Source organism: Callionymus lyra, chromosome 17 (genome assembly GCF_982586985.1).
Source record: "Callionymus lyra chromosome 17, fCalLyr1.hap1.1, whole genome shotgun sequence".
NCBI classification, from domain to species: Eukaryota; Metazoa; Chordata; class Actinopteri; order Syngnathiformes; family Callionymidae; genus Callionymus; species Callionymus lyra.
Genome location: NC_141834.1, coordinates 23,899,791 through 23,923,648, shown reverse-complemented (window position 1 = coordinate 23,923,648; position 23,858 = coordinate 23,899,791). Strand labels below are relative to the sequence as shown.

At 38.6% G+C, this 23,858-nt stretch overlaps 2 protein-coding genes across 3 annotated transcripts in view; one reads left to right on the top strand and one right to left on the bottom strand.

Annotated features, from left to right (window-relative positions):
• Nucleotides 1-1,600: 1,600 nt before the first annotated feature.
• casp2 (caspase 2, apoptosis-related cysteine peptidase) lies at nucleotides 1,601-14,633 on the bottom strand. Of its 2 annotated transcripts, none has more exons than XM_087812471.1 (11): nucleotides 14,508-14,633; nucleotides 10,725-10,881; nucleotides 10,472-10,642; nucleotides 10,337-10,406; nucleotides 9,907-9,998; nucleotides 9,278-9,460; nucleotides 8,843-8,971; nucleotides 8,696-8,786; nucleotides 7,623-7,820; nucleotides 3,843-3,952; nucleotides 1,601-2,866 (listed from the first exon to the last, which is right to left on the bottom strand). In XM_087812471.1, the coding sequence occupies exons 2-11, from the start codon at nucleotides 10,857-10,859 to the stop codon at nucleotides 2,741-2,743; spliced, it is 1,305 nt and encodes a 434-aa protein (XP_087668597.1). In that variant the 5' UTR covers nucleotides 10,860-10,881; nucleotides 14,508-14,633; the 3' UTR covers nucleotides 1,601-2,740. The 2 variants fall into 2 exon arrangements, with proteins under 2 accessions (XP_087668597.1, XP_087668598.1); XM_087812472.1 differs by having other exon boundaries at nucleotides 7,635-7,820.
• Nucleotides 14,634-14,997: 364 nt separating this feature from the next.
• rap1gapl (RAP1 GTPase activating protein-like) overlaps nucleotides 14,998-23,858 on the top strand; it is a 28,319-nt gene continuing 19,458 nt past the window's right edge. Inside the window, exons 1-6 of the mRNA XM_087812263.1 lie at nucleotides 14,998-15,121; nucleotides 15,622-15,855; nucleotides 22,286-22,318; nucleotides 22,378-22,468; nucleotides 22,529-22,564; nucleotides 22,658-22,705. Coding sequence (XP_087668389.1) covers nucleotides 15,833-15,855; nucleotides 22,286-22,318; nucleotides 22,378-22,468; nucleotides 22,529-22,564; nucleotides 22,658-22,705 — 231 coding nt within the window. The 5' untranslated portion in view covers nucleotides 14,998-15,121; nucleotides 15,622-15,832. The remainder of the gene's footprint in view (nucleotides 15,122-15,621; nucleotides 15,856-22,285; nucleotides 22,319-22,377; nucleotides 22,469-22,528; nucleotides 22,565-22,657; nucleotides 22,706-23,858) is intronic.

Sequence of the window (23,858 nt, the reverse complement as noted above, 5' to 3'; positions counted from 1 at the left end):
ACACACAGACGATCATGTGACACACAGACGATCATGTGACACTCAGACGATCATGTGACACTCAGATGATCATGTGACTCACAGATGATCATGTGACACACAGACGATCATGTGACACACAGATGATCATGTGACGCACAGATGATCATGTGACACACAGACGATCATGTGACGCACAGACGATCATGTGACGCACAGACGATCATGTGACACTCAGACGATCATGTGACGCTCAGACGATCATGTGACGCACAGATGATCATGTGACGCTCAGATGATCATGTGACGCTCAGATGATCATGTGACGCACAGATGATCATGTGACACACAGATGATCATGTGACGCTCAGATGATCATGTGACACACAGACGATCATGTGACGCTCAGATGCAGAATGACACGCAATAGCTTATAAACATTCAAATATCGTTAAAGTTAATTGAATATTCTATAAACTGACAATGTCATGAAATATTTATCTATAAATCTACTTTGTCTTTTAGCTCAGCTCTTTCTTCCCCTTACTCTTGAACACGTAACAGGCTCCGCCCCCTGCAGGAAGAAGACACCCCCCCCTGACCCCCCCGCACTCGCCTGCACATCACACGGCGCATTAGAGAGTGACAAGAACAGCTGCTGCATCTGATCCACTCGTCACACCTGCTCGTCGCACAACACACACACACACACACACTCTCACTCTCACACACACACACACACTCTCACTCTCACTCTCACACACACACACACACACACACTCTCACTCTCACACACACACACACACTCTCACTCTCACTCTCACACACACACACACACACACACTCTCACTCTCACACACACACACACACACACACTCTCACTCTCACACACACACACACACTCTCACTCTCACTCTCACACACACACACACACACACACTCTCACTCTCACACACACACACACACACACACTCTCACTCTCACACACACACACACACACACACTCTCACACACACACACACACACTCTCACTCTCACACACACACACACACTCTCTCTCACACACAGCAACACACACACACACACACACACACCCCCCCACACACACACACTCTCACACACACACACACTCTCACACACACACACACACACGCACACCCCCACACACACTCTCTCACACACACTCTCACACACACACGCACACACACACCCCCACACACACACACACTCTCTCACACACACTCTCACACACGCACACACACACACACAGCTACACACACACACACACACACAGCAACACACACACACACACTCTCTCACACACACTCTCACACACACACACACTCTCAAACACACACACTCTCACACTCTCTCTCACACACACACACACACACTCTCTCACACACACCCCCACACACACACAGCAACACACACACACACAGCAACACGCACACACACACAGCAACACACACACACACAGCAACACGCAACACACACACACAGCAACACGCAACACACACACAGCAACACACACAGCAACACACACAGCAACACACACAGCAACAAACACAGCAACACACACACACACACACACACACACACAGCAACACATCCAGAGAAGAAGGTTTGACTCCAGAGTTTATTGACGTCTTCAGCACCAAATACACAAACATTATGTTTACACCAGAAGTCATTATTAAGATCAATTATATTTTCAACCGAGTTCATTTATTTTACTTTAGATTTTAGTGACAAAAATAAGCTTTTTTTACATTTAACTAAAACACTTCCATTTTTTTCTTTTTGGTAATAAAGAGAAATATGAACGTAAGCATCAACGAAAAAGTGTCAACGATTGGTTTGTCGTTTATTTAAAATGTTATATTTGGAAGAAGATAGAAAATCACTGATCGTTAAACTCGACGCAGGAAGAGAAGCTGCTCTTGAAACATCAACTGAAGAAACACGTGGAAAACACAACTTTCCTGGAAGACGTTTGACATCAACATCAACATCAACACAAACACAAACACCAACGAACCAGACCCAGCTGTCACTCAAAGTCCGGCTCGTCAACACGCTTGTGTTGAGCGACAGCTTCCACCAGGGGGCGCCGCTGAGTAGAGGTGATGAGAGTGAAACACTTGTTGTGTTGTTGTTGTGTTGCTGTTGTGTTGCTGTTGTGTTGCTGTTGTGTTGCTGCCGATAAAACACTTTTAAAAACATGATTTAAAAAAAGACAAAAGTTCTCGTCGTCGTGCAAAGAAGCGTCGAAGGTGCGAAGTAAAGAAACTGGTCACGTGTTCAAGAGGCTGAGACACGCGTGACAAACACTGAGGTTCCTGGAGAACCTGGACCACGTTGGATCGGACCACATGATTGGTCCTGAACCTCCGGCCGGGAATGTGACAAAGAACACTTGAGGTTTTTGGCAACTGTGGTCTTTGGGGAAACAAATCCTGAGTTGAGTTGGTGGTCGTCAAGGAAACACTAAAGAATCATGTTGGCAGCAGGACTCGAACCTGCAGCGTCACTCGCTCAACACTGGCCTCTGCTGGCTGCTCTAGAGAAGTGTCACCGGAGAGTAAAAAACTAAAATAGATCCAAAGTACAAAAGAGTTAAAAAGCTGGTTTGAACTGGCCTGGAGGAATATGTACACATGAGTGTGTGTGTGTGTGTGTGTGTGTGTGTGTGTGTGTGTGTGTGTGTGTGTGTGGCAGTAGTTCACAGGAATGTGGAGTGTGTGAGGTCCTGACGGTCTCAGCGGTGTTTGGGGAAGAAGTAGAGGTTCTTGCACAGCGAGCTGGTGTACTCAGACATCTCTTTGCAGCGATGGTGGTCCGTGCCTGGAGCGAAACCTTCTCTCTGCTTGATGCGCCCGTTCACCTGTTGACATGTTGACATGTTCAGCTGTTGACATGTTCACCTGTTGACATGTTGACATGTTCACCTGTTGACATGTTGACATGTTGACATGTTCACCTGTTGACATGTTGACATGTTCAGCTGTTGACATGTTGACATGTTCACCTGTTGACATGTTGACATGTTCACATGTTCACCTGTTGACATGTTCAGCTGTTGACATGTTGACATGTTGACCTGTTGACATGTTGACATGTTCACCTGTTGACATGTTGACATGTTCAGCTGTTGACATGTTCACCTGTTCACCTGTTGACATGTTGACATGTTCACATGTTGACATGTTCACATGTTCACCTGTTGACATGTTGACATGTTCAGCTGTTGACATGTTCACATGTTCACCTGTTGACATGTTGACATGTTCAGCTGTTGACATGTTCAGCTGTTGACATGTTCAGCTGTTGACATGTTGACATGTTCAGCTGTTGACATGTTCACCTGTTGACATGTTCACATGTTCAGCTGTTGACATGTTCACATGTTCACCTGTTGACATGTTCAGCTGTTGACATGTTCAGCTGTTGACATGTTCAGCTGTTGACATGTTCAGCTGTTGACATGTTGACATGTTCAGCTGTTGACATGTTCACCTGTTGACATGTTCACATGTTCAGCTGTTGACATGTTCACATGTTCACCTGTTGACATGTTCAGCTGTTGACATGTTCAGCTGTTGACATGTCAACACCTGCACTGACCCGTGACACCCCCTCTGTTTTACCTTGCCAGGTAAGTTGAACATCCACCCCTCCCCCAGAAGCCCACTCCCTCTCCCCTCGTTCCCTCCTGTGGTGCAACAATGATCGCTTTGTTTACATAAACTAAGGTCCACATGGGGTTTTCCAGCCAATCGGCTCTTGTTTGGGTATTCTTGGTAGAACAGCGAGATGCTGGGACTTAAAAGGTCATTCAAGAAAGAGTCAAGGTCACTGACCTGCACCAGGATGTCAGCCAGGTGCATGTCTTTGGCGTGTTGGCGGAGCATCTGGTTCAGATCCTGGATGTACCAGGAGCCTCTCTTGGTGTTCCTCATGGCTGCGGTGCCTGAGAGAAGATCATCCATGACATCATCCATCACGTGTGGAACATGTCGTGATAAATGACATCACGTGTGTAACATGTTATGATAAATGACATCACGTGTGTAACATGTTATGTTAAATGACATCACATGTGTAACATGTCGTGATAAATGACATCACGTGTGTAACATGTTATGATAAATGACATCATGTGTGTAACATGTTATGTTAAATGACATCACATGTGTAACATGTCATGATAAATGACATCACGTGTGTAACATGTTATGATAAATGACATCATGTGTGTAACATGTTATGTTAAATGACATCACGTGTGTAACATGTCGTGATAAATGACATCACGTGTGTAACATGTTATGATAAATGACATTATGTTTGTAACATGTTATGATAAATGACATAACATGTGTAACATGTCGTGATAAATGACATCACGTGTGTAACATGTTATGATAAATGACATTATGTGTGTAACATGTTATGATAAATGACATTATGTGTGTAACATGTCGTGATAAATGACATCACGTGTGTAACATGTTATGATAAATGACATTATGTGTGTAACATGTTATGACAAATGACATCACATGTGTAACATGTTATGATAAATGACATTATGTGTGTAACATGTTATGATAGATGACATCACGTGTGTAACATGTCGTGATAAATGACATCATGTGTGTAACATGTTATGATAAATGACATCACATGTGTAACATGTCGTCATAAATGACATCACGTGTGTAACATGTCATGATAAATGACGTGTGTAACATGTCGTGATGAATGACGTGTGTAACATGTCGTGATGAATGACGTGTGTAACATGTTGTGATAAATGACGTGTGTAACATGTCATGATAAATGACGTGTGTAACATGTCATGATAAATGACATCATGTGTGTAACATGTCATGATAAATGACATCATGTGTGTAACATGTCATGATAAATGACGCGTGTAACATGTCATGATAAATGACGTGTGTAACATGTCGTGATAAATGACATCATGTGTGTAACATGTCATGATAAATGACGTGTGTAACATGTCATGATAAATGACGTGTGTAACATGTGATAAATGACATCATGTGTGTAACATGTCATGATAAATGACGCGTGGAACATGTCATGATAAATGACGTGTGTAACATGTCATGATAAATGACATCATGTGTGTAACATGTCATGATAAATGACGCGTGTAACATGTCATGATAAATGACGTGTGTAACATGTCGTGATAAATGACATCATGTTTGTAACATGTCATGATAAATGACGTGTGTAACATGTCGTGATAAATGACGTGTGTAACATGTCGTGATAAATGACGTGTGTAACATGTCGTGATAAATGACATCACGTGTGTAACATGTCATGAAAAATGACGTGTGTAACATGTCGTGATAAATGACGTGTGTAACATGTCGTGATAAATGACATCATGTGTGTAACATGTCATGATAAATGACGTGTGTAACATGTCATGATAAATGACGTCATGATAAATGACATCACGTGTGTAACATGTCATGATAAATGACGTGTGTAACATGTCATGATAAATGACGTGTGTAACATGTCATGATAAATGACGTGTGTAACATGTCGTGATAAATGACATCATGTGTGTAACATGTCATGATAAATGACGTGTGTAACATGTCATGATAAATGACGTGTGTAACATGTCATGATAAATGACGTGTGTAACATGTCGTGATAAATGACGTGTGTAACATGTCATGATAAATGACGTGTGTAACATTTCATGATAAATGACGTGTGTAACATGTCAAGATAAATGACGTGTGTAACATGTCATGATAAATGACATCACGTGTGTAACATGTCATGATAAATGACATCACGTGTGTAACATGTCATGATAAATGATGTGTGTAACATGTCGTGATAAATGACATCACGTGTGTAACATGTCATGATAAATGACGTGTGTAACATGTCGTGATAAATGACGTGTGTAACATGTCATGATAAATGACCAGTGTAACATGTCGTGATAAATGACGTGTGTAACATGTCATGATAAATGACGCGTGTAACATGTCATGATAAATGACGTGTGTAACATGTCGTGATAAATGACATCATGTGTGTAACATGTCATGATAAATGACGTGTGTAACATGTCATGATAAATGACGTGTATAACATGTAGTGATAAATGACGTGTGTAACATGTCGTGATAAATGACGTGTGTAACATGTCGTGATAAATGACGTGTGTAACATGTCATGATAAATGACGTGTGTAACATTTCATGATAAATGACGTGTGTAACATGTCATGATAAATGACATCACGTGTGTAACATGTCATGATAAATGATGTGTGTAACATGTCGTGATAAATGACATCACGTGTGTAACATGTCATGATAAATGACGTGTGTAACATGTCGTGATAAATGACGTGTGTAACATGTCATGATAAATGACGTGTGTAACATGTCGTGATAAATGACGTGTGTAACATGTCATGATAAATGACGTGTGTAACATTTCATGATAAATGACGTGTGTAACATTTCATGATAAATGACGTGTGTAACATGTCATGATAAATGACGTGTGTAACATGTCATGATAAATGACGTGTGTAACATGTCATGATAAATGACGTGTGTAACATTTCATGATAAATGACGTGTGTAACATGTCATGATAAATGACGTGTGTAACATGTCATGATAAATGACATCACGTGTGTAACATGTCATGATAAATGACGTGTGTAACATGTCATGATTAATGACGTGTGTAACATGTCATGATAAATGACGTGTGTAACATGTCATGATAAATGACGTGTGTAACATGTCATGATAAATGACGTGTGTAACATGTTGTGATAAATGACGTGTGTAACATGTCGTGATAAATGACATGTGTAACATGTCATGATAAATGACGTGTGTAACATGTCATGATAAATGACGTGTGTAACATGTCGTGATAAATGACGTGTGTAACATGTCGTGATAAATGACATCATGTGTGTAACATGTCGTGATAAATGACGTGTGTAACATGTCATGATAAATGACGTGTGTAACATGTCGTGATAAATGACGTGTGTAACATGTCATGATAAATGACGTGTGTAACATGTCGTGATAAATGACGTGTGTAACATGTCATGATAAATGACGTGTGTAACATGTCATGATAAATGACGTGTGTAACATGTCATGATAAATGACGTGTGTAACATGTCATGATAAATGACGTGTGTAACATGTCGTGATAAATGACGTGTGTAACATGTCGTGATAAATGACATCACGTGTGTAACATGTCATGATAAATGACGTGTGTAACATGTCGTGATAAATGACGTGTGTAACATGTCGTGATAAATGACATCACGTGTGTAACATGTCGTGATAAATGACGTGTGTAACATGTCGTGATAAATGACGTGTGTAACATGTCGTGATAAATGACATCATGTGTGTAACATGTCGTGATAAATGACGTGTGTAACATGTCGTGATAAATGACGTGTGTAACATGTCGTGATAAATGACGTGTGTAACATGTCATGATAAATGACGTGTGTAACATGTCATGATAAATGACGTGTGTAACATGTCGTGATAAATGACGTGTGTAACATGTCATCAACTCACACGTGGTCTGACCTCTAAGAGACGCGAAGCCACAGATCATGTCTGAGCGCTGAGGAAGTTTGATTCTGGGTTTGTCCGAGTCCATCTGTCCAGAACACGCTTGGCTCCGCCCCTCCACGCCGGCGTCCCTCTGCTCACAGCTGGGCGAGCCGGTCCTGTCCGGGCCGTCCACCTGCTCCACGCCACAGTCCATCTCCTCTGAAGAACATCATCAGAGGTCAGAGGTCAGAGTCAACCTGTCGTTGTTGTGTCCGTGTTCTGAACACGTGTTCGTGTGTAAACTAGCAGCACCACAGAACTCAAGTCCATCAGGTTCACGTCACACTGACCACAGCTGTGTGACCTCTCAAGGTCACGACGTTTGGAAGTGACGTCATCGTTCTTGTGAACAACATCCGTTGAACCTTCAGCGAGTTTCTACGTGTGACTGAAACTCATCATTCTAGCAACACTCGTCAGATCTAAAGACACGTTCATGAAGGTGAACCGTCCAGGTAGAGATGTGAAGACACACTTCACGTGGCGGGTCATGTGACAGGTCATGTGACGTGTCATGTGACGTGTCATGTGACGTGTCATGTGACGTGTCATGTGACGTGTCATGTGACGTGTCATGTGAAGGGTCATGTGACAGGTCATGTGACAGGTCATGTCGCGTGTCATGTCGCGTGTCATGTGACGTGTCATGTGACGTGTCATGTGACGTGTCATGTGAAGGGTCATGTGAAGGGTCATGTGACAGGTCATGTGACAGGTCATGTGAAGGGTCATGTGAAGGGTCATGTGAAGGGTCATGTGACGTGTCATGTGACGTGTCATGTGACGTGTCATGTGACGTGTCATGTGACGTGTCATGTGACGTGACATGTGACGTGTCATGTGAAGGGTCATGTGAAGGGTCATGTGACGTGTCATGTGAAGGGTCATGTGAAGGGTCATGTGAAGGGTCATGTGACGTGTCATGTGACGTGTCATGTGACGTGTCATGTGACAGGTCATGTGAAGGGTCATGTGAAGGGTCATGTGACGTGTCATGTGAAGGGTCAGGTGACTGACTAGTGTTCAAGACTCACCTCCTCTGCAGGCCTGGATGAAGAACATCTTGGGTTTGTTCTGCAGTTGAGGACAGTGAACGTTGTCGAAGGCCTTGAACATCCACTCCAGCTGCAGACGAGACAAGGTCACATGACTGCTTCGATGATTGACAGACATGTTCGTACCTGCAAGAGAGTTCCGTCGCTGCCGTACACGGCTCCGTCCACGCCGTGAGACAGAAGACACACCACACAGCTGTCCATCCGGCTGTGGTCGGCCCGGGACCGGAAGCTCTCCACGCACTCACGGATGCCCTTCACAGAGGTGAGTGACCTTCAGTGTGACCTCTGACCCCATTTACATCATCACTCTGAGACACCGTTGGATGACCCTTGACCCCATTTACATCATCACTCTGAGACACCGTTGGATGACCCTTGACCCCATTTACATCATCGCTCTGAGACACCGTTGGATGACCTTTGACCCCATTTACATCAGATAGTAATGATTCAAAGTACATGAGTCATCAAGTAATATTTATTACTTATAAATCATTACTTTTGAATTTTAGTTGAATCTTCATTTGACGCTCCAGCTTCACTTTGATTGACACGTACCTGAGCGGTCAGATCGTTCCTCACGTCCACCTTGTAGTCCAGATCCACCAGAAGGTTCCTGAGGACCTCCTCGTCCACGTCGCCCCCCTTCCTCGGCCCGAGCTCCGGAGCCTTGTTGGGGTCGAAGGTGACGTTGCTGATCACTAGAGCGAGGCCGTGAGGAGTCGAGGTCATGTCGTACGACTGAGGGACACAGAGGTCAAAGGTCAGTGTTGCTCTCCAACAGTCTTCTTCACGACTCACTCCAGGGATGCTGAAGAAACATCAGAGTTTACTTTACAGCAACAAGTCTCATCCTAGTGACATCATCAGACGTGCGCCACTGCCTCATCACACTGCACTTACACTAGTCGGACACTGGGGGAGCCAGAAACAACCTATTTAAACGTACTATTTGTCACTTTAATACGTGTCTTTTTCCTACACAATATTGGATACATAAATATATATATATATATATATATATATATATATATATTTATATTTAGGAGTTAGAATAATGTTACACACTTGAAGATTATGATGAATGTATTTTTTTAAAATGACTTTAAATTGTTTTTAAACAAGTGTGTAACAGTGTCTCAGACACACATTCACACACATACACACACACAGACACACACTCTTACCTCCTGAGCATGAGAGGTATAGAAGTTGTCATCACAGGGCAACACAGGAGTGTTGATGGGACTGTCTGTGTCGAGGCTGAGCTCCATGGACTCTACAAGAAACACACACACGCACACACATGCGCATACACACACACACAACACACGCACGCACGCAGGCACACACACACACACACGCACACACACACACAAGCACGCACACACACACTACAATGAGTGTCCAACATAACAACAATCTCTTCAGTGTGTGAATGATTCATCTCTGAGGTGTGTTCACTGCACACACACATTACACAACAAGTCACACACACACAAAGCTGGTCTTAATCTTCTATGAACTTGTGACGACCGCACGAGAACCTTCACGTCTACCTGGTCTCCATGGAAACAGCAAAACAACAACAGCGAGGCTCGTGAAGGTCACGCTCACCTTGGAGTCTCGACCTCTTGGCAGGAACGACCTCTTCCACCGAGAGAGGACACGACGAGTCAGTGTAGCTCTGCAGAGAAGATCACCAGCTGAATGTTTCTCAGCTGCAGCGCCACCTACTGACGCTTCACTCACCACGTCGCGGCTCACTCCCTGCAGCTGGTTCATCTTGCTCATGAGCATCTCGCACAGATGCTCCTGCTGCGTCTCCCTCAGAGCTCGGCAGAACTTGGTGAAGGCTTGTGGACCTCGTTTAGGAAGCAGCTGCAGCAGGACCCAGGCCCGCCCGTAGGAGGTGGCCTTGACCTGCAGGACCAGGTCGAGAGAGTCCTTCATCTGACTTCACCATCATCATGAGGAACATCCGACTCCTTTAAACACGACCCACCATGATCTTCTCTGCCTGTGGCGCAGTGAGAATCTTATCCTCCTGGAGATGCTGAAGAAAATCCTCGTCCACCTCCAGCTCCCTCTGTAGACCAGAACTGCAGCTCCTCAGAGTCTCCTTGTGCTGCTGCTCCATGTTCACCGTCTCAAGTCTGGACCTTCAAAGAGACGACACAAGTTTGACAAGATACCATCTGTAACTCAATGTCATGGTTACTAGAGGAGTTTAGTGTGTTGATGTCACTGTACAAGTATATATGTGTAGTATTGTCCAGTACTTGACTCTGGTGTTGTGATAGTGTAGTAACAAGTATATATGTGTAGTATTGTCCAGTACTTGACTCTGGTGTTGTGATAGTGTAGTAACAAGTATATATGTGTAGTATTGTCCAGTACTTGACTCTGGTGTTGTGATAGTGTAGTAACAAGTATATATGTGTAGTATTGTCCAGTACTTGACTCTGGTGTTGTGATAGTGTAGTAACAAGTATATATGTGTAGTATTGTCCAGTACTTGACTCTGGTGTTGTGATAGTGTAGTAACAAGTATATATGTGTAGTATTGTCCAGTACTTGACTCTGGTGTTGTGATAGTGTAGTAACAAGTATATATGTGTAGTATTGTCCAGTACTTGACTCTGGTGTTGTGATAGTGTAGTAACAAGTATATATGTGTAGTATTGTCCAGTACTTGACTCTGGTGTTGTGATAGTGTAGTAACAAGTATATATGTGTAGTATTGTCCAGTACTTGACTCTGGTGTGATAGTGTAGTAACAAGTATATATGTGTAGTATTGTCCAGTACTTGACTCTGGTGTTGTGATAGTGTAGTAACAAGTATATATGTGTAGTATTGTCCAGTACTTGACTCTGGTGTTTTGATAGTGTAGTAACAAGGATATATGTGTAGTATTGTCCAGTACTTGACTCTGGTGTTTTGATAGTGTAGTAACAAGTATATATGTGTAGTATTGTCCAGTACTTGACTCTGGTGTTGTGATAGTGTAGTAACAAGGATATATGTGTAGTATTGTCCAGTACTTGACTCTGGTGTTTTGATAGTGTAGTAACAACTATATATGTGTAGTATTGTCCAGTACTTGACTCTGGTGTTGTGATAGTGTAGTAACAAGTATATATGTGTAGTATTGTCCAGTACTTGACTCTGGTGTTGTGATAGTGTAGTAACAAGTATATATGTGTAGTATTGTCCAGTACTTGACTCTGGTGTTGTGATAGTGTAGTAACAAGGATATATGTGTAGTATTGTCCAGTACTTGACTCTGGTGTTTTGATAGTGTAGTAACAAGTATATATGTGTAGTATTGTCCAGTACTTGACTCTGGTGTTGTGATAGTGTAGTAACAAGTATATATGTGTAGTATTGTCCAGTACTTGACTCTGGTGTTGTGATAGTGTAGTAACAAGTATATATGTGTAGTATTGTCCAGTACTTGACTCTGGTGTTGTGATAGTGTAGTAACAAGTATACATGTGTAGTATTGTCCAGTACTTGACTCTGGTGTTGTGATAGTGTAGTAACAAGTATACATGTGTAGTATTGTCCAGTACTTGACTCTGGTGTTGTGATAGTGTAGTAACAAGTATATATGTGTAGTATTGTCCAGTACTTGACTCTGGTGTTGTGATAGTGTAGTAACAGTATATATGTGTAGTATTGTCCAGTACTTGACTCTGGTGTTGTGATAGTGTAGTAACAAGGATATATGTGTAGTATTGTCCAGTACTTGACTCTGGTGTTGTGATAGTGTAGTAACAAGTATATATGTGTAGTATTGTCCAGTACTTGACTCTGGTGTTGTGATAGTGTAGTAACAAGTATATATGTGTAGTATTGTCCAGTACATGACTCTGGTGTTGTGATAGTGTAGTAACAAGTATATATGTGTATTATTGTCCAGTACTTGACTCTGGTGTTGTGATGGTGTAGTAACAAGTATATATGTGTAGTATTGTCCAGTACTCGACTCTGGTGTTGTGATAGTGTAGTAACAAGTATATATGTGTAGTATTGTCCAGTACTTGACTCTGGTGTTGTGATAGTGTAGTAACAAGTATATATGTGTAGTATTGTCCAGTACTTGACTCTGGTGTTGTGATAGTGTAGTAACAAGTATATATGTGTATTATTGTCCAGTACTTGACTCTGGTGTTGTGATGGTGTAGTAACAAGTATATGGTGTGTAGTATTGTCCAGTACTCGACTCTGGTGTTGTGATAGTGTAGTAACAAGTATATATGTGTAGTATTGTCCAGTACTTGACTCTGGTGTTGTGATAGTGTAGTAACAAGTATATATGTGTAGTAGTGTCCAGTACTTGACTCTGGTGTTCTGATAGTGTAGAGTTGACAACAGTAACAACACATGAATAGAGTTGACAACAGTAACAACACAATAATACAGTTGACAACAGTAACAACACATGAATAGAGTTGACAACAGTAACAACACATGAATAGAGTTGACAACAGTAACAACACAATAATAGAGTTGACAACAGTTACAACACAATAATAGAGTTGACAACAGTAACAACACATGAATAGAGTCGACAACAGTAACAACACAATAATAGAGTTGACAACAGTAACAACACATGAATGGAGTTGACAACAGTAACAACACAATAATAGAGTTGACAACAGTAACAACACAATACTAGAGTTGACAACAGTTACAACACAATAATAGAGTTGACAACAGTAACAACACATGAATAGAGTCGACAACAGTAACAACACAATAATAGACTTGACAACAGTAACAACACATGAATGGAGTTGACAACAGTAACAACACATGAATAGAGTTGACAACAGTAACAACACAATAATAGAGTTGACAACAGTTACAACACAATAATAGAGTTGACAACAGTAACAACACATGAATAGAGTCGACAACAGTAACAACACAATAATAGAGTTGACAACAGTAACAACACATGAATGGAGTTGACAACAGTAACAACACAATAATAGAGTTGACAACAGTAACAACACAATACTAGAGTTGACAACAGTAACAACACATGAATAGAGTTGACAACAGTAACAACACAATAATAGAGTTGACAACAGTAACAACACATGAATAGAGTTGACAACAGTAACAACACGTGAATAGAGTTGACAACAGTAACAACACATGAATAGAGTTGACAACAGTAACAACACATGAATAGAGTTGACAACAGTAACAACACGTGAATAGAGTTGACAGCAGTAACAACACATGAATAGAGTTGACAACAGTAACAACACGTGAATAGAGTTGACAACAGTAACAACACATGAATAGAGTTGACAATAGTAACAACACATGAATAGAGTTGACAACAGTAACAACACAATAATAGAGTTGACAACAGTAACAACACAATAATACAGTTGACAACAGTAACAACACAATAATACAGTTGACAACAGTAACAACACAATAATACAGTTGACAACAGTAACAACACAATAATACAGTTGACAACAGTAACAACACATGCACGTCGAGTGTAAAAGGGCGTGTTTACTACGATGAATTGAAAATATACACAACATGAAACCGTCATCCAGACGAAGGTAAAACATCCTAAAAGTTTTACCTGAACAATAAAACACAAGTTACACCTTCGATCGGTGACTCGAGCAGGAAATGAAGTGATTGTGTTTCTTTAAACATATTTACACACGGACACATGCTATTAGCTGCATTAGCATCTCTGACTCCTTCACCTGCATCAGACAGGAAATGACGCTTCGACTCACCTGTTCTTGTCTTCCTGCAACACGACAGCGAAGCATTAGATTCAAACTGCAGCAAAATGTCGAAGAATTCCAGCGTCGTTCAGAGAAGAAGCTCAGATCCGACGCTTCCACTTCCGCGGGCGCCAGTGCGAAGACAACAGCCTCGTCCAATCACAGCACACGCAGAGAGTGACGTCAAGACGTCCAGCCAATCAGAGGCAGGTTTACATCCAGGCAGGGTCCCGGTGGTCGTGCGGAGAAGTCACTGGATGTTTTGAATTGAAGACGCGATAAGAAGATCGATAAGAAGCTGCAGGAAGTGAAACAAATACAGATATGACGCCCCTCGATGCACTTCCTGGAAAACTATTTCTCTTCTTCCAAGAAGCGACTGAGAAACAAGTTTGAACTTCATTATATATATAAATATATGAAATAAGCGTTTGCTCTTGAATGGATCGAAAGTTACATCAATAAGTTAATTTGTAACTTTAAATGATCCATAACAACCATTTAAACATGTGTTTTAGAATTAGACAAGAACATGTTTGTATCAAATGTACCTGTCATGGTTCACCTGTGCTTCAGGTCAAAGGTCAATCATTATTGAACTAGTTCAGGTTCAAACAAAAGATGTAATTAACTTTATATTCGTGTTTTATCTTCATCTCGTGGTTTAACATCAAAAGATTTTGATGAGCTGAAGAGTTACTTTTATATTTGTGTTTCTGCTTCATTTGAGCTTTTTATTGTTTTTGTAAGAAATGTTGTTTTTTAAAATAACTCAATCCAATCAATTGTTGAATCAAACATTTGATCTTTTTATCATATCAGTTAAAAAAGGTATATTTTCAAAAATGACTAACTTTTCTACACATAGAGTTTGATTTTCTCGTTCCATTAATTCAAAGATACATTTTCTAAATGAAACATTTAAAGTCTTTTAAATTCCAGATTCAAATGTCTGTCACCAGACCAGAGCAACAGAGCACCGAGCTACTTCACACAAAGACATGTTGATCATGATGATGTTGATGGTCATGATCGGGGCTCCACCCTCAGGCCTGCCCCCCGCTGACCCTCCTCGCACCCTCACTGTGACGCCTCAATAATTGATGCTGTCTCTCACTCAAAGGGTAACTGAGGAGGTTTGTGGAAACATCTGAGAATCTTCACCTGCATCACAGGTGAGACCTGTCGCCCCAACATCACCGGACTCCAGCCGGACCGCACCGGTGTCAGCGGGTCAGTGGCGTCCTCCTCCCCTGAGGGCGGGATCATGACGCTGAGTGACAGCAGGACGGGAGCTTGGATGTGATGCTGGATCATCATCTGATCCAGAAGACATGGACCAGAGAGACGACGACAGGTGAGTCCAGGTGTGTCAGATGTTCACAGATGTACTTTCACTACTGACACCTGTTGTTATGTCATTTATGTATAACAAATATCACATAATCACACACATGACTTCTACACAACTACTACTACAATGACTAGAACACTTCACACATACTAGTGCTACAAATATAACTTGTTCAATAGTGTGTTTCCTCTTCTCTGCTATGATAAGGACACACACACACTCACAAACACACACAAACACACACACACAAACACACACTTACACACACAACAACACACACACGCAAACAGACACACACGAAAACACACAGGCACACACACGAAAACAGGAACACGCACATACACACACACGCAAACACACACACCTTCACACATACAAACACACACACCTTCACACATACAAACACACACACAAATATACACACTCAAATTAATGCAGAAAAAGATGCAAATATTTTCAATAACTTTGTTTGAGCTCTTTGTTTATTAGTAGATGCTAGTTAACAGTGTTTGTTTAATAGTAGATGCTAGTTAACAGTGTTTGTTTATTAGTAGATGCTAGTTAACAGTGTTTGTTTAATAGTAGATGCTAGTTAACAGTGTTTGTTTAATAGTAGATGATAGTTAACAGTGTTTGTTTAATAGTAGATGCTAGTTAACAGTGTTTGTTTAATAGTAGATGCTAGTTAACAGTGTTTGTTTATTAGTAGATGCTAGTTAACAGTGTTTGTTTAATAGTAGATGCTAGTTAACAGTGTTTGTTTAATAGTAGATGATAGTTAACAGTGTTTGTTTAATAGTAGATGCTAGTTAACAGTGTTTGTTTATTAGTAGATGCTAGTTAACAGTGTTTGTTTATTAGTAGATGCTAGTTAACAGTGTTTGTTTAATAGTAGATGATAGTTAACAGTGTTTGTTTAATAGTAGATGCTAGTTAACAGTGTTTGTTTATTAGTAGATGCTAGTTAACAGTGTTTGTTTAATAGTCGATGCTAGTTAACAGTGTTTGTTTATTAGTAGATGCTAGTTAACAGTGTTTGTTTAATAGTAGATGATAGTTAACAGTGTTTGTTTAATAGTAGATGCTAGTTAACAGTGTTTGTTTATTAGTAGATGCTAGTTAACAGTGTTTGTTTAATAGTAGATGCTAGTTAACAGTGTTTGTTTATTAGTAGATGCTAGTTAACAGTGTTTGTTTATTAGTAGATGATAGTTAACAGTGTTTGTTTAATAGTAGATGCTAGTTAACAGTGTTTGTTTATTAGTAGATGCTAGTTAACAGTGTTTGTTTATAAGTAGATGCTAGTTAACAGTGTTTGTTTAATAGTAGATGCTAGTTAACAGTGTTTGTTTATATGTAGATGCTAGTTAACAGTGTTTGTTTATTAGTAGATGCTAGTGAACAGTGTTTGTTTATTAGTAGATGCTAGTTAACAGTGTTTGTTTATTAGTAGATGCTAGTTAACAGTGTTTGTTTATATGTAGATGCTAGTTAACAGTGTTTGTTTATTAGTAGATGCTAGTTAACAGTGTTTGTTTAATAGTAGATGCTAGTTAACAGTGTTTGTTTATTAGTAGATGCTAGTTAACAGTGTTTGTTTATTAGTAGATGCTAGTTAACAGTGTTTGTTTATTAGTAGATGCTAGTTAACAGTGTTTGTTTATATGTAGATGCTAGTTAACAGTGTTTGTTTATTAGTAGATCCTAGTTAACAGTGTTTGTTTATTAGTAGATGCTAGTTAACAGTGTTTGTTTATTAGTAGATGCTAGTTAACAGTGTTTGTTTATAGGTAGATGCTAGTTAACAGTGTTTGTTTATTAGTAGATGCTAGTTAACAGTGTTTGTTTAATAGTAGATGCTAGTTAACAGTGTTTGTTTATTAGTAGATGCTAGTTAACAGTGTTTGTTTATTAGTAGATGCTAGTTAACAGTGTTTGTTTATTAGTAGATGCTAGTTAACAGTGTTTGTTTAATAGTAGATGCTAGTTAACAGTGTTTGTTTATTAGTAGATGCTAGTTAACAGTGTTTGTTTATATGTAGATGCTAGTTAACAGTGTTTGTTTATTAGTAGATGCTAGTTAACAGTGTTTGTTTATTAGTAGATGCTAGTTAACAGTGTTTGTTTATTAGTAGATCCTAGTTAACAGTGTTTGTTTATTAGTAGATGCTAGTTAACAGTGTTTGTTTATTAGTAGATACTAGCTAATAGTGCTTGTTTAATAGTAGATGCTAGTTAACAGTGTTTGTTTATATGTAGATGTTAGTTAACAGTGTTTGTTTATTAGTAGATACTAGCTAATAGTAATTGTTTAATAGTAGATGCTAGTTAACAGTGTTTGTTTATTAGTAGATACTAGCTAATAGTGCTTGTTTAATAGTAGATGCTAGTTAACAGTGTTTGTTTATTAGTAGATACTAGCTAATAGTGCTTGTTTAATAGTAGATGCTAGTTAACAGTGTTTGTTTAATAGTTGATGCTAGTTAACAGTGTTTGTTTATTAGTAGATACTAGCTAATAGTGCTTGTTTAATAGTAGATGCTAGTTAACAGTGTTTGTTTATTAGTAGATACTAGCTAATAGTGCTTGTTTAATAGTAGATGCTAGTTAACAGTGTTTGTTTAATAGTAGATGCTAGTTAACAGTGTTTGTTTAATAGTAGATGCTAGTTAACAGTGTTTGTTTATTAGTAGATACTAGCTAATAGTGCTTGTTTATTAGTAGATACTAGCTAATAGTGCTTGTTTAATAGTAGATGCTAGTTAACAGTGTTTGTTTATTAGTAGATACCAGCTAATAGTGCTTGTTTAATAGTAGATGCTAGTTAACAGTGTTTGTTTAATAGTAGATGCTAGTTAACAGTGTTTGTTTATTAGTAGATGCTAGTTAACAGTGTTTGTTTAATTGTAGATGCTATTTAACAGTGTTTGTTTAATAGTAGATGCTAGTTAACAGTGTTTGTTTATTAGTAGATACTAGCTAATAGTGCTTGTTTATTAGTAGATACTAGCTAATAGTGCTTGTTTAATAGTAGATGCTAGTTAACAGTGTTTGTTTATTAGTAGATACCAGCTAATAGTGCTTGTTTAATAGTAGATGCTAGTTAACAGTGTTTGTTTAATAGTAGATGCTAGTTAACAGTGTTTGTTTATTAGTAGATGCTAGTTAACAGTGTTTGTTTATTAGTAGATGCTAGTTAACAGTGTTTGTTTAATAGTAGATGCTAGTTAACAGTTTTTTTTTTTAATAGTAGATACTAGCTAACAGTGTTTGTTTATTAGCAGATGCTAGTTAACAGTTTTTTTTTTAATAGTAGATACTAGCTAACAGTGTTTGTTTATTAGCAGATGCTAGCCAACAGTGTTTGTTTGTATAGAATAGAATAGAAAATCTTTATTCATCCAGAGGGGAAACACACTTTAACAACAGCACAGTTGAAAAGATACCAGCTAATAGTGCTTGTTTAATAGTAGATGCTAGTTAACAGTGTTTGTTTAATAGTAGATGCTAGTTAACAGTGTTTGTTTATTAGTAGATGCTAGTTAACAGTGTTTGTTTATTAGTAGATGCTAGTTAACAGTGTTTGTTTAATAGTAGATGCTAGTTAACAGTTTTTTTTTTTTAATAGTAGATACTAGCTAACAGTGTTTGTTTATTAGCAGATGCTAGTTAACAGTTTTTTTTTTTAATAGTAGATGCTAGTTAACAGTGTTTGTTTATTAGTAGATGCTAGTTAACAGTGTTTGTTTATTAGTAGATGATAGTTAACAGTGTTTGTTTAATAGTAGATGCTAGTTAACAGTGTTTGTTTATTAGTAGATGCTAGTTAACAGTGTTTGTTTATAAGTAGATGCTAGTTAACAGTGTTTGTTTAATAGTAGATGCTAGTTAACAGTGTTTGTTTATATGTAGATGCTAGTTAACAGTGTTTGTTTATTAGTAGATGCTAGTGAACAGTGTTTGTTTATTAGTAGATGCTAGTTAACAGTGTTTGTTTATTAGTAGATGCTAGTTAACAGTGTTTGTTTATATGTAGATGCTAGTTAACAGTGTTTGTTTATTAGTAGATGCTAGTTAACAGTGTTTGTTTAATAGTAGATGCTAGTTAACAGTGTTTGTTTATTAGTAGATGCTAGTTAACAGTGTTTGTTTATGAGTAGATGCTAGTTAACAGTGTTTGTTTATTAGTAGATGCTAGTTAACAGTGTTTGTTTATATGTAGATGCTAGTTAACAGTGTTTGTTTATTAGTAGATCCTAGTTAACAGTGTTTGTTTATTAGTAGATGCTAGTTAACAGTGTTTGTTTATTAGTAGATGCTAGTTAACAGTGTTTGTTTATAGGTAGATGCTAGTTAACAGTGTTTGTTTATTAGTAGATGCTAGTTAACAGTGTTTGTTTAATAGTAGATGCTAGTTAACAGTGTTTGTTTATTAGTAGATGCTAGTTAACAGTGTTTGTTTATTAGTAGATGCTAGTTAACAGTGTTTGTTTATTAGTAGATGCTAGTTAACAGTGTTTGTTTAATAGTAGATGCTAGTTAACAGTGTTTGTTTATTAGTAGATCCTAGTTAACAGTGTTTGTTTATATGTAGATGCTAGTTAACAGTGTTTGTTTATTAGTAGATGCTAGTTAACAGTGTTTGTTTATTAGTAGATGCTAGTTAACAGTGTTTGTTTATTAGTAGATCCTAGTTAACAGTGTTTGTTTATTAGTAGATGCTAGTTAACAGTGTTTGTTTATTAGTAGATACTAGCTAATAGTGCTTGTTTAATAGTAGATGCTAGTTAACAGTGTTTGTTTATATGTAGATGTTAGTTAACAGTGTTTGTTTATTAGTAGATACTAGCTAATAGTAATTGTTTAATAGTAGATGCTAGTTAACAGTGTTTGTTTATTAGTAGATACTAGCTAATAGTGCTTGTTTAATAGTAGATGCTAGTTAACAGTGTTTGTTTATTAGTAGATACTAGCTAATAGTGCTTGTTTAATAGTAGATGCTAGTTAACAGTGTTTGTTTAATAGTTGATGCTAGTTAACAGTGTTTGTTTATTAGTAGATACTAGCTAATAGTGCTTGTTTAATAGTAGATGCTAGTTAACAGTGTTTGTTTATTAGTAGATACTAGCTAATAGTGCTTGTTTAATAGTAGATGCTAGTTAACAGTGTTTGTTTAATAGTAGATGCTAGTTAACAGTGTTTGTTTAATAGTAGATGCTAGTTAACAGTGTTTGTTTATTAGTAGATACTAGCTAATAGTGCTTGTTTATTAGTAGATACTAGCTAATAGTGCTTGTTTAATAGTAGATGCTAGTTAACAGTGTTTGTTTATTAGTAGATACCAGCTAATAGTGCTTGTTTAATAGTAGATGCTAGTTAACAGTGTTTGTTTAATAGTAGATGCTAGTTAACAGTGTTTGTTTATTAGTAGATGCTAGTTAACAGTGTTTGTTTAATTGTAGATGCTAGTTAACAGTGTTTGTTTAATAGTAGATGCTAGTTAACAGTGTTTGTTTATTAGTAGATACTAGCTAATAGTGCTTGTTTATTAGTAGATACTAGCTAATAGTGCTTGTTTAATAGTAGATGCTAGTTAACAGTGTTTGTTTATTAGTAGATACCAGCTAATAGTGCTTGTTTAATAGTAGATGCTAGTTAACAGTGTTTGTTTAATAGTAGATGCTAGTTAACAGTGTTTGTTTATTAGTAGATGCTAGTTAACAGTGTTTGTTTATTAGTAGATGCTAGTTAACAGTGTTTGTTTAATAGTAGATGCTAGTTAACAGTTTTTTTTTTTAATAGTAGATACTAGCTAACAGTGTTTGTTTATTAGCAGATGCTAGTTAACAGTTTTTTTTTTTAATAGTAGATACTAGCTAACAGTGTTTGTTTATTAGCAGATGCTAGCCAACAGTGTTTGTTTGTATAGAATAGAATAGAAAATCTTTATTCATCCAGAGGGGAAACACACTTTTACAACAGCACAGTTGAAAAAAATAAAGTGCAAGGAAAAAAATAAAAATAAAAGAGATAATACAAAATAAAATAAAAACGATCTTAAAAATATACAAATTATTTACAAAATTAGAAATTTAACACTATTAACAAAATAAAATAAAATAAAATAAAATAAAATAAAATAAAATAAAATAAAATAAAATAAAATAAAATAAAATAAAATAAAATAAAATAAAACACATGAGAAGAAAAACACACTACGGATTAGCCTCAGGATAATGTAGATGCTAGTTAACAGTGTTTGTTTATTCATGTGTGTGGATGAAAGTTCACACTTGAAGCTTGAAAATGTTGTTTATAAAAGTCAACTTGTCGGTTCAGCATCTTCCTGGTGTTTGAACCAACAACCTTAGAAGAGAAGAAGGAAGAAGAAGAGCAGAGGAAGTGTTGATTCATTGTTAATAAATGTCTTTAGTTTCCAGAGATACACCTGTGGAGACGACAGCAGGTGAGTGTCAGCATGTGTGGAACAGTTGTGTACAAGTGTGTAACCGTGAGTGTGTGCAGGCCTGAGTGTGTGGACGACAACATGGACGTTCCTGCTCTGGACTCTCCTCTCAGTGAAGACAACATCATCTCCTCCTGCAGCAACCAGAAGGTGGCGCTGTTGACCCTTGACTGTTGAGCTTCTGTTATCTCTGCTTCTTCTCTCCTCCAGGAGGCCGAGCTGTTCGAGATCATCGAGAAGCTGCAGGTGATGAACCAACACACAACAATACACACAATAATCAATACAATCGTTTGACTACATGATTGATGATGTCATCGTGTGGCTTCTGTTCTTTAGGGAAGTAGAATCGATGAACAACGATGTGAGTTTCCTCTGCCACTCAAGGTCAGTGTGAGACACACAACCATCACACAACCATCACACACAACCATCACACACAACCATCACACAACCATCACACAACTATCACACAACTATCACACACAACCATCACACAACCCACACACAACCATCACACAACTATCACACACAACCATCACACAACCATCACACACAACCATCACACAACCATCACACAACCATCACACAACCATCACACAACCATCACACAACTATCACACAACTATCACACACAACCATCACACAACCCACACACAACCATCACACAACTATCACACACAACCATCACACACAACCATCACACACAACCATCACACAACCATCACACACAACCATCACACAACCATCACACACAACCATCACACAACCATCACACAACTATCACACAACTATCACACACAACCATCACACAACTATCACACACAACCATCACACAACCATCACCGCAACTATCACACAACTATCACACACAACCATGACACAACCACCACACGCAACTATCACCCACAACCATCACACAACCATCACACACAACCATCACACAACTATCACACACAACCATAACACAACCATCACACAACCATCACACACAACCATCACTCAACCATCACACACAACCATCACACAACTATCACACACAACCATCACACAACCATCACACACAACCATCACACAACTATCACACACAACCATCACACAACCATCACACACAACATCACACTCAACCATCACACACAACCATCACACAACTATCACACACAACCATTACACAACCATCACACACAACCATCACACACAACCATCACACAACTATCACACAACCATCACACAACCATCACACACAACCATCACACAACCCACACACAACCATCACACAACTATCACACACAACCATCACACACAACCATCACACACAACCATCACACAACTATCACACAACTATCACACACAACCATCACACACAACTATCACACACAACCATCACACAACCATCACACACAACCATCACACAACCATCACACAACCATCACACACAACCATCACACAACCATCACACACAACCATCACACAACTATCACACAACCATCACACACAACCATCACTCAACCATCACACACAACCATCACACAACCATCAC

What these genes read in the sequence shown, in the direction of transcription:
- casp2 (XM_087812471.1), bottom strand. Translation starts at nt 10,859, where the DNA reads ATGGAGCAGCAGCACAAGGAGACTCTGAGGAGCTGCAGTTCTGGTCTA. An exon ending in CATCCAGGCCTGCAGAGGAG is followed by an intron (nt 7,821 to 8,695) that starts GTGAGTCTTGAA and finishes GATGTTCTTCAG; the next exon opens with AGGAGATGGACTGTGGCGTG. An exon ending in TCTTAGAGGTCAGACCACGT is followed by an intron (nt 3,953 to 7,622) that starts GTGAGTTGATGA and finishes ATCTTCTCTCAG; the next exon opens with GCACCGCAGCCATGAGGAAC.